Source organism: Agelaius phoeniceus, chromosome Z (assembly GCF_051311805.1).
Source record: "Agelaius phoeniceus isolate bAgePho1 chromosome Z, bAgePho1.hap1, whole genome shotgun sequence".
NCBI lineage: Eukaryota > Metazoa > Chordata > Aves > Passeriformes > Icteridae > Agelaius > Agelaius phoeniceus.
In genome coordinates, this window is record NC_135303.1 from 61,155,429 (window position 1) to 61,167,899 (window position 12,471).

Below are 12,471 nucleotides of genomic sequence, written 5' to 3' on the forward strand. Positions count from 1 at the left end.
AGGGGTGGAATTCAACAGGCAGCATCTCTAGAATTTCAAGATACAGCATTGTTCGCAAACTCTGTCTGTATTCAGGGCAGCTAAGAAAGCTCTGTACACCTTGAAAGCAAGAGAAGCACTCTTAAAAAGCCTGTGATCCTAAAGATATCTCCGGCTGCAGTACATAAGACTCTTTGTAACTACTGAAAAAGAAAAGCTGAAAGAATATCTGTAAGTTGTTCTTTAGTCTGTTTCAAACAATTGATTAGTGAGCACTTGCTAAGAAGTCTACATTACTTTGGACTGCTGAGAGTTGTGCTGCAAACATGGCATGTAGATAGGATTGTTCACATGAAACATCTCCATTTATGTACATATACATACATATACATATACATATTCATATATTTATACATATACATATGTTACGTATTCACAAAGAAAGAAAACAAAAAGAACATTAAAGATATACCAGTCCTAATACAGAATTATGAAAATATGAGGAATGGTAAATTTGAAAATATCTAAAGCAATGAAATCACATTTTTTTAATAGCATGATCAGTTAATATTTACAATGCAGAAAATCACAAACATTTGCGCAGCTGTAGAAAAAGGTATTCTTAGTAAAGGATGTAGTCTAAGTCCAACAAAAAGGTACTTTCCTACAAAACATTTAAACAAGCCACTCATATCATCATCATCATCAGTTTTTAAAAGATTATAGCTCTTTACACTTATGTTTTGCCTTCTGTAGAACAATTCAAGGTGAAATTCATGATCTCAGGTAGAAGAGGAAGTTTGGAGTATCTCAGGTCAGTATCCTGTCTTTCTTGCTAGAGAGCTTTTGTATTACTTTTTCATCTACTTGATGCTTACCCTTCACTTGTTTTTAATTAACAAATTTCATAGAATCTATTATATAAATTTTACCAATGATGTAAAAAAAGAGGAATTGTTCATTTTGATGAAGCAAAATTTTAGAAGACATTGAATGCTTGTTTTGAAAAGCAAGACCTATGCCCATTTTGGTTTAGTAACTATCCTAAACTAATTTTCTTCTTGAACTATTTACACTATGTTTCAAAAGATTTCTATTAAAATGCACAGAAGTGTGATTTCCACACATAGAGAGCATCCATATATTTTACTAGTGCAAAAACAGCTATTAGCTTTTTGAATTATGCTCCCATAGAGTGGAAACAGTGTAATGAAAAAAGAGCTTCAAGTATTTCAGTGAGGCAAATAGAAAAGCTACTTAATCTGATAGAGTCTAGGAAAAATTTCAGTTATAGAAGAGAGTTATCGGGAACAGATATGCATAAATTTGACTCTGTTAATTACTGTGGTAGACCAAACAGTGTTCTATATCATTATGCAAACAATGGCTTAGTTTTATTACAAAATTTCTCATCTTCCTAAAGGGGGCAAGGCTTACAACTCTGTCTTTCTAAAAATGGCTTCCTTTTCTCCTGTCTCAACACCAGCACCCAATTCAGTCATGGGACAGTTTTAGCAGCTGTGGGGTATGGACTCCAAGCTTTGGAATGTAATTTTTTTTTTTTTAATGAGTACTGCTGAATTGATTGGCTTTCTAAAAGAAAAATATAGGAACAGTTGCGAATCCAGAAACTCAATGGTCATGTTTCTATTTTTAAATGGATGTAAATATCATTATATTTACATTATATTATATAAGAGGTAGTCAGAAAGATGGTGAGTGTATTCAGATCTTTTGGTATCTGAGTACTTTGTAGACCTTTAGATACAAGGAAAGTGGCAAATGCCAGTGGTCCAATCTATCTTTGGTGTTAGGTCATCCATAGGTCTCTAAACATGATTAATACTTACGCTTTTAAAAGCAGGTGAACATTTCTTATTGATTTAGGTCAATATTATAGTTTTTCCAGGACAAAATAATGATTTTCAAGTAATTGGATCGGCAGTAGCATATATAAGTCTGTCATAACTTGCACCAGAGATCTCTTACCTACAAATAGCAAATACAAGGTAAGGCTAGTCAGAGGAGAACTCCTATCATCCAAGGATTTCTCTTGATCTGTCACGTCAGCAGCTGCAGGGGGAAGTGCCTGTAATTCCTGTGGTCTAGTGATTTCCCATCTGTGAGGAGCTCAAATCTGGATTCAGCAGCATCATATTTTATACCCATTTAGAGACATGTGATTTTTAGCTGAGAAGCTTGGAAATTCCGTAATCAACAGGCTGAGGATCTTCTACTATTACACATAATATATTTAGAGTACAATGCATTCTTACACACAAATAATTTGGAGTACAAAGAAAAAAAATTATGGCTCAAAAATAGAATAAATAAAATGTTCAAGATAGTTATATTCTGAAAATTAACCCTTCCATCTAAAATGCACAAGCAATAAATTCTAAATATCAGGATCAATTGGGAAAGAAATTTAGATATACATCTAGATTTTATTCATGTTTTACAGGGCTTGCTTTTCTTCTTACTTCATAATGATGTAGAGAATTTCTACACTTTATCTCAGAATCAGACCTCAGCACAGAAAACTTTGGATTTAATCTGAGGTTTTAAATAATTGCTCAATAAATCAGAGCAATTATATATAATACTAATTATATATTACACAATTATATACCAATTATATACTATAAAATTCTAAATTTTACTTTCTATAGAGTTAACTCAGAATTCCTGGGTACCCAAAAGTATCATCCCTGAATTGCAGGAACACATAAATAGGAACATCCCCAAAATTGTAGGAGTATAATCCTTGACACATTCTTTAAACTAGGAATTTCCTGAACCTTAAGTTTTCTGTCTAAATCCATTATATTTTAAATTATTTTCCCCAGGTTCTTAAATTATTTTCAATATTTTTTCCAGAAGAAGCAGGAAAACGCTATAAGTTAGGAATTGTGAAATATACCTCAGAGGCTTCCTTTGAATAATTTTTTTAGTGTAATCTCAGCTATTGACTGTGAACAAGACAAAAAATGATAAAAATATAAATCTTCTTCTCACTTCTAGTAATTTTCTCCCTGAAAAATATGATGATGCTACAGCAATTAGATTAGATCCCTTTCCCTTTATATTGAAAGGGAAAGTAAGAAAATACGGCTACATTTTCTCCAAGGCTGGAAATATAACTGAAAGATGAGGAAAGTATTTTTGTGAGTCATTTCAATGACCAAGATAAAGCCTTTATATAGGAAGCCTATTTTCCATTGGACTGAATATCATAATCCAAGATATTTTGGCTAACCTGTACTTATTAACACAATCTTGCAAGTAATTGCCTAAAACTGTCTTGCAAGCAGTTAGTGTATCTCCTTGCTAAGCATCTTTACTTTAGTAACTGGTTACTGGAAAACAGGAGCTTTTTTTGACCTCCCCAACTTTTGCTGAGAATTGTAAGGCTATTTCTATAGCATCCCTGCCAACAGCTTTTAATGCATAGGCCCAGAAAGCTATGTATGTGGCCATTCTGCCATACTATCAAAGACTTACCTGGTGCCTCTGGAAGTACATATTTTTGTCCAAAAAGTTGTGGAGTTACAGGGATATTACTTTTCAACATCAGAAGTGAATCAATCATTTTGGATGCTCTCAGCTACCCACAAAAATAGTGGTAACTTGGTCTTTTTTAGATGAGTGAAGATGTATACTTGAGAAAATATCTTAAAAATATAGATCACCAGCCTGAATTTTCTCAGAAAGCATAAGTCAGTTCATGTCTTCATCAAGGGAAAATAAAAAGGTTAAAAACTTTTAAAATTATAATTATTTCACAATTCCTGTATCACTAGCTGTCCAGCACTCACCGTAGCCCTGTGTTCACACTGTAGCTCTGTGTGAACAGTTTTGAAAAGATGCAAATAGAAAACCCTATGTTATGTAAGTCACAGGACTTCTAAAAGGAACCAGAGTGGGAGATTTATTGGGGTACTATTATAAAAGAGGTAGTTTGTGTTTTATTTGTTAGGAAAATAGTTTTACATTGGTTTTCTCATTAGATACACCATTATCTCACTTGAAATTACAGGAAAGAAAGGATTGGTCCTATGAACTGGGAATGATTGATCCTGAAATATAGTTTGTGCTTTCTTTTCTGAAAAATTATACTCTATATCTGCTTCTATAACAATTTTTGTATCATTCCAGTTGAGTCATTGTAGCATTTTGTTGGATACCTTAATCACGTACTTTGATTTGTGCATGCTTTACCTCTAATCTTTAGCCCGACACATGACGATGCTGAGCAGTCACAATTGCATTTGAGGTTAATAGCTCCCCCATCACCTTAGTCCTGTGTCATGAGAGGTAAATTGAAAAAAAATGGATCATTGTGTCTCAGGCACTCAAGAAAAGTAGATGCATTTGACCTTAATATCTATCTATGAACCTTTGAATCTACATCCATAAAATAGGAACAATACCCTATATATGCTACGGAAATTTTGGAAAACCAATTCACTAGTATTTATGAAGCAGAATATTGGAATAAGTGCTTGTGGTGGTTTGACAGGAAATGTGGTTTTTGGAATGCTGTGTTTTGGGCCAATGGATATTCAGGCTTTAATATTGGCATTTAACCTGGCCACGCCTCTGAGAACACGGGGTTAAAAGCAGAGCTCTCCCCTGGGAGGGTCCTTTTGGGTTTCCAGCGGGAAAGAGTTCGGGTCTCTGCCCCGGCCCAGCTGCTGGCTGGGCAGAGGGAGGGGAAAAGCCATGTGGCCGGGAGAGGTAGGCCTGAGCCTGGGGGTGGAAGGGTGGGAGAGAGAGAGAGAGAGAGAGACACCGGGAGCCATCGGGCAGCCCCCCCTGAGAGACAGAGAGAGAGAGAGAGAAAGAGCCACTGCCTGAGACTGTGACCTTGAAGCTTGATAAACATGGGCCTGTGCCAGCAGCACGGCTGGGACGGAGAAGAAGCGGGAGTTCAGCCGGCTGCTTGTAGGAGCTTTTAACCCCTTTTTGGAGAATGAGAACTTTCCAGATCATTGACCTTTCCTAGAAGATAGAGTGGAAGATGAGGAAGGAATGTGCAAGTGTGAGAGAGGTCTGGGCGAGTGAGAGATAGTGGAAGAATAGAGAAGAATCCTAGTGGGAAGAGATGATGGAGTGGCTTTTGCTGGACTCTTTTTGTAGAGCCATGGACAGAACCATGTTCCTTGTGACACAGAGACTGCATTCTAGGGGGAGGCAATGGCCTCAGAACCAACAGGGTTCAGTGTTGGTGCCCCTCGGCCCTAGGGGGTGAAAAATATGGGGGGGACAGGTGTCCCAAAGGAGAGATTGTGGGGACAGGTGTCCCAAAGGAGAGATTGTGGGGACAGGTGTCCCAAAGGAGAGACTGTGCCTTTTTTGGATCGGGACAAAGCATCCTTAAAAAGACAACCCTAGAAGCAGCTCTGGTCCGTGTTCAGTGGTGAGAGCACTGGACATGAAAAGGAAGAGGTCACGACGGCAGATGCACTCCGGGCGGTGCCACAAGTGACACGGAAACACAGGAGGCTTCGACTGTGTTTCCAGGGGAAGCCCATGGTACAAGAAGGACTCCTCTCCTCTTGATGAACTGAGGATTGATTGTCTAAAAGGTGGTGCTGGACCGAGAGTTGGTGATTTGAGGAATAGATGTATTGTGTTGGAAATTTGATGGGGGGAGGAGGAAATGTATTTGTAAGGTTTTCATTTTCCCTGTGTGTGTGTTCCTTTTTATTTGTAGTTGTAGTGTAGTTAATAAAGTTTTGTTTTCTTTCTTCCCTAAGTAGGAGCCTGCTTTGCTTATTCCTGGTCACATCTCACAGCAGCTACCAGGGAGAGGGTATCTTCATGGGGGCACTGGCATTGTGCCAGTGTCAAACCATGACAGTGCTCAAGAAAAGCCCTGGTTGAAATTAGTGCCTCTCTTTGAAATAGACTACATAGCTTACAATGAACTAGTTCCATACATTCATAATATTTCAGGCAAAATACTGAAAACTTATTTCAAGTTCTTCCATGCTACCTTTTGCCAACCAAATCAGTCATGCAGAGAAAATGTTTATGTGCTTCAGTAGTAGAAGATGGTATCACATAGGGATGAGGTTGGTAAAGTTCTTTAAGTTCATATGTAAGTGTAGATTGCAAAGTCATATTTTCTGGGCACTATTCAGTGTAGATGTGTTCTCAAGAACTCAAAACTGCACAGAAAGAAGATCACAGGAACCCTGAAAGTAATGAAAGAAAAACACTGCCTTGAAGTGAAATCTATGAATATTTTGCAGAGTACTTTCCTCTTCCGTGAACACGAAACACTTATAAACATGCATACAACTGCCACAACTCAGAAAAGCAATAAATAACAAGCCACAAGTACTGGTACGACAGAATTGTAATAAAGTGCCATTTTCTTCTCCGGAGCACAGAAAAGAAATAGTTTTAAAGAAGAACAATTACAGGTATTCCAGCAGCAATGCAGTTGCTTGATGAAATTCTGATCTGCTGTAAAATTACACAAAATGGTAGAATAAAAGGTTGATTTTGACCAATCTGAAATTTCTTTTAGCAGTAGTAAAGCACAAAGGACAACTTGTCTGAGAGCAGATGGGTTAGCAAAAACACAGTAGATTGTTTAATACCTTCACTACTTTTGTTAACTGGTTTCTTTGACCTGAGCAGTAAGACTTATCAAAAGACATCCACTCCGTTTTTCTGAAGTCCTAGCTCTACATACTCCCACTAGTGATAACTAGATAATATTTCCTCATGCACAAAGAAAGATAACCTAAAATAGGTAAACCTTAACTAAAAAGGGGCTAAGTATGGCTGTGCCAACAGAAATTTCTAGACTCACTCTATCCTCCACAGTAAATAAACACTTAATCCTATAAAGTATTTAATCCCTAAAATACATCACCAATTCCTGGTTACATCAGATGCTAATGTACCACTGTTTCTGTTAAACCATAATCTGTCAGACATCAAGATGTATCAGCCCTTGAAAATATCAGACCAAAAAGTTTACAAAATTACAGAAGAGATGAGACTGAAAGTCAAAGTGAGTTATCTGCTCCAACCTCCCTGCTCAAGCAAGGTCATCCCAGAGCACATTGCACAAGATTGTGTCCAGATGGCTCTTGAATATCTCCAAGAAGGAAAACTCTGGAACCTCTCTGGGCAATCTCTTCCAGTGGTCGGTCACTGTGCAGTAAAGAAGTTCCTTGTCATGTTCAGGTAGAACTTTTTGTGCATCACCCTCTTGTGCTGTTGCTTGGCACTTCCAAGCAGAGCCTGAATCCCTGCACTGACACCCTCCCTTCAGATACTTGTATGTATTAATGAGGTGCCCTCTCCATTGTCTCCTCATAAGACTGAACAGACTCAGCTCCCTCAGCCTTTCCTTGTAAGACAGATAGTCTCTCTAGTCCCTAATCATCTTGGCAGAGAATATTTGCTGCAGTTTAAAATCAGCTGGTTTGTTTCATTTTATATTAAAGCCTGATCAAGCATGAATCCCAAGTTACTTACTTCTACATTCTTTTCTTCAAAAATATCAGCTGCTAGACAACATGGAATCTTTCAGACCAGAAATAAATACCTTGCCAAACATATACAGAAGAGAGTGAAAAAATATTTTTCATAAAAGTGTTTTCCCTGTTTATTAGATTTCTTGGTACATTTAATAAAATTATTCCTTTCAAAGCATTATATTTTTTATATAACCTATACATTTAACTTTACTCATTCATATTGAATAAAAAATAATCTCCCTTTGCATGTACAAAGCAAACAATGGTAATAATTTAGAGTGACAAAATTTTGAATAAGAAAAACTACCATTAGAAAGCAAAAGATCAATCTGTGTGAAAAAGTTTGTCTTTGAATAATAAAAATTCATATTCATTGACACCCATGAACCTTTCCTATGAAGTCTTTACTTTAAATGGAATTTACAATATTTTTAGGCTAACATTTTTATGTTAAAAAATCTAATTTCATTACTTTCGATAGATTAATGAAGCAGAATGATAGACTTATCCACAGCAATTCCTACAACAATTTCTTATAAAATTTTTTGGAATAATAGAAGATTCCTACCGGGTCTTCTGTTTTGTGGTTATCCAGCAAATCAGATAGGAAATCATCGTGAAGACTTTCTCTCCGAATCAATGTAAATTCACGTAGAAAAACTGCTCCTTGATTTTGGTCTCCAAAAACCTAGAAGGAAAACACAATATTAGCAAATGCAAAATTTTAATTCTTTCATAGAAATGATCCTAATATCTAGAAAAATATGACTGGAAGATTAAAAAAGCGAGTTAATGGTCCTCTGTCTTCCAGTACTACACTTGTTCTAACCAGACGGCCTTGCCATTAATGAGAACACTGACATGCATTTAAAGAGTGTCATTACGGTTATAGATAATTTCCATTTACATGAAATTCTTCTGTGGAAGAAGTTTCTATATCAAGATTTACATCTATGGTTTGTAAGACAGTAATGTTTAAAAACTCTTTTGTTAAATGAGTTAATATTTAAATTATTTTTACTTTATGAAACAGATAATGTTTGTTCAGCATTTTGACGGCTCTATCATAAGAAGATAGAGCTTAAAACTTTGAAGGGACAGAAAAAATTATTTACAAGTACTTTGACTAGCAATCTCCAAAATGCACATGCATTGAAAATAATTTAAACTAAGTTGTATCTATTCTTTTTAGAAATATATATATATATATATATATATATATATATATATATATATAAGCTACTGAGAAAGAGGTTGTTTCATCAGTGGTTGAACTAAGCAATTACTATCAAAATGTCCTAGGTACAATCACAACATTTTTTTATATTTTAGAAATAAATAATGAAACTAAATCCACATTCTTCAAGTTCTCACATCCATTTTTTCTTTGTTTGTTGAAGCCAAAGAACTTTTTTAAGTATAAATTTAAAGTTTTGGAAATCAGTGAAATATAAAGGACATTTTTGGAACCTGTCAAAACATTGTTGTTTCATTAGACTAACTCTAAAGAATTCCACTACAGGTGAAATATCCATAAAGGTTGTTAAAAAACAGGAATAGGGACTGTATTATCTCCGGAAATCTAGTAGATTTTTCCATTACCAGCATTTCACAATTTATTTGGAAGGCCATTCAGTTTGAGAGAACAGTATGCTTTATCAAAATGACTAAGTAAGGATACTTTATTATTTGACAACAGTGACCACACTAGAGTGAATTAGACAAATGCAACTACCATAAATAATTGATTTATATGTGATTCTGATTTCTGTTCCAGAAAAGTAAAAAGTATCTGTTTTTGTTATACATCTGGATGACACTATATAAGATACTATAATATACTACAATGAGGAACAGAGGATATAGTATTTCCTCACTAAGACAGGCACAGTACTTCTAAATGGACTGCTATTACTCACAAGAGTTGCAATTACTACCTTTTACTAAGAAAAAAGTCCATGTTCTCCTGCTTTTATGATGACTTCTTCTATTCTTCTTTCTGTACAGACAGGTGCCATTGTTCTGCTCCACTTATTCTAATTGAGAAGTTCAAAGGGCTAGTGAGTAACGTGACATTTTAGCGTCCAGGGGGAGAAAGAAGCACAGATTTGCCTTCCTTTCCCAACAAGTGAGTTGGTATTGCTTTTTTGGAGGAGGTAATACTCCCTGCCAGCTAGGAACTGAGATCAGAGCTTCTGTAAGGCTAGGGCAATTATAATAGGCTGACCAGAAGAAGATTATCTAATTAATTTACAGAGGGAAATGGGAATTTCTGTGATGTTGGGTAATGGTAAGAATTGAATCCCTGAATCCAAACCATATGCACCGGAACATAATAGATGTTTTCTTTGATATAAAATTCTTGCTTCTAGTAGTGAAATAGAGAGCACCTAAGTCTTCTGGTTGCTTTGAGATCCTCTGCTGTAAATTTTAATTTTTTTTTTAAGAATACAAGAAGAAAAAGAACATCACATAAAAGGAATAGTTTTACAGGAGTAGGGTTTTAAAATTTATAGTTAGCTTCCCATCTTGTGGATAATATTGAGAGATACACCCACTGATTTTATTTTTATATTATTGAGTCATAACAATGAAGAATCCTCAGGGGTGTCTGAGGAAGAAACATGCATATGCCCCAAAGAAAAAGAAGCACTGTTACAGACGTATTCTTTTTTGACAAATCATTATCTTACAAATAAAAATGTTCTTGGAATAGGTCATACTTCATAAAAATGCTTCACCTCAAGATTGGCAAAAACTGTCCAAAGAATTAAAGTAATTTCAAGAAAGGAAATCTGTTCTTTTATTTTACTTTGAAATAATAGCATCTACTTGTGATTTTAAACACTTGTGATCAGCAAATCTAATGATAAAAATTATAAAATTATAGAATTAAGTTAGAAAATATACATAAAATCACCTAGTCCAACTTTTAATCCACCACTAAACCAAATCCCTAAGTGCCTCATCCAGATGTCTTTTAAGTATCTCCAGGGATGGTGACTCAACCAGGTCCCTGGGCAGCTGGTTCCAATGCTTCTCAACTTTTTCTGTGATGAATTTTTCCTAATATCTAATCTAAACCTAGCCTGGCAAAATTCAAGGGCATCTCCTCTTATCCTATTGCTTGTTACCTGGAGAAGAGGTAAGACTGAAACTCCTTTTCTCCAGGAAAATAACCCTCAGCTACCCCAACCCTTTCCTCATGAGACTTATGCTTCATACCCTTCACCATCTCCACTGCCTGTCTCTGGATATGCTCCAGTATCTCAATGTCCTTCCTATCATAAAGGACCCAAAACTGAACACAAGATTGGAGGTGTGGCTTCACAAGTGCCAAGTACAAGAGGACAATCACTGCCCTGGTCCTGCTGGCCACACTTTTGCTGGTTTGGACCAGGATGCTACTGGACTTCTTGACCCCCTGGGCACAGCTGGCTCATGTCCAGCCACTGTCACCAGGTCCTTTACTTATTGGGCAGCTTTCCAGCCACTCTGCCCCCAGCCTGTGGTGCTGCTTGGGGTTGTTGTGATCCAAATGCAGGACATGGCACCAGGTCTCATTGAGTATCATACCACTGACCTTTTCCCATCAATCCAGCCTGTCCAGATCCCTGTGTTATTAATTTTAGAAGTCAAATTACAATGTAAAGAGTCACTTCATCACCAATGATTCACCTTCCTATTTTGCTTATTTTGTTCCTATAAAAATATACCCATATTCTGAAAATTCTTTTCCTTATAAGAATCAGCTTCCTGTTATTAAAACTCCAATCTGTTTTTCAAAATAAATGAAATCTGTTGCTAAAGAATGCATATACATTAATAAATTATTATTAGCAATAAATTATTGCTAATCCTTAAAACTTAAGTGTCTACCGTATCAACATTAATGCTCTGACTACTTATAATTACATAGGTGGGAAATAGGCACTATTCCCAAGGAAGGGACAGAGATAAGCAGTCAAAAGAAAAAAGACATTGGGATCCTGAAAATGAAGGAAAAGATGAGAAATAAAAGACCCAGAAGTGCAGTAATGAAAGAATGAAAGTAAAGAAAGAAAGGAAAGAATATTTTTTTTTTAATTTATCAAATATGAATGGTAAAGACTTGAAAAAATATGAATGGTAAAGTCTTGAAAAAATGAAGAGGACTGAAAGTATGTGGCCATCTAAAGAAGGTTATTCTTTGCCTGATTCATATAATATGCTTTCCTCCTTTGAGTAGTAGCCCACTCTGTGTTAGCTTTAACTTATACATCATCTGATACAACGTACTTCAAGTAGAGTATCTTCATCCTTACTAAGAGAGCTGGATTCAAAGATCCATCCATTAAAGATCAGCCATTAATAATGAATGTCAATAAATTGGAATAATGTCCTGAAAGACTGTTTTTTTCATTTTTCAAGTTTTCCTTGAAGTCCTGATTACATATGCATCACCATTTCATTCTCTCAGGAAACCTATTTTCATCATAACACAGCCATCATATTTCTCATCTACCTTCATTTAGTTTATGATCAGACAAACTTAGGAAATATCTCCAAAAATACCCCAAAGCAGCCTTTTTTAAGCAGTGAGGAAATCATGCAAAGGAACAGTGGCCTGACAGAAATCTGACCTTTATCAGCAGCAGTCATAAGCATCAATAAGTAGCTTTAAACAAATTTGCAAACAACATTGTAAATGAGGTTTCACTAGTGCACATGAAAATCAAAGGCATATAACTGAAGCTTCTCAGCATGAGGAAGATATCTGGGTATTCAGTTGCTCAAACAACTTTGCAAAGGAGCCTTTTATGAAATTGTTATGAGATAAAATTCCAGCAAATACCTAAGCAATAATATTTTTCTTATTTTTCAGTTTCTATCTCGCTTAAATCAATGCAAAACATAAATTGTTCCATAAGATCCAGTGGTGTGAGTCCATAAGGAGGAAATTTTTGAGGAATCAGGCTGAAAAATACACAATTAGAAAATAAAAGAC

The 12,471-nt window shown here is 35.8% G+C and overlaps 1 protein-coding gene across 3 annotated transcripts in view; it reads right to left on the reverse strand.

Moving 5' to 3' along the window:
* ADAMTSL1 (ADAMTS like 1) overlaps nucleotides 1–12,471 on the reverse strand; it is a 402,391-nt gene that overhangs the window by 302,976 nt on the left and 86,944 nt on the right. For all 3 annotated transcript variants that reach the window (XM_077171393.1, XM_077171394.1, XM_054652544.2), the window contains exon 2: nucleotides 8,053–8,172. In XM_077171393.1, the coding sequence (XP_077027508.1) occupies nucleotides 8,053–8,172 (120 nt within the window). The remainder of the gene's footprint in view (nucleotides 1–8,052; nucleotides 8,173–12,471) is intronic.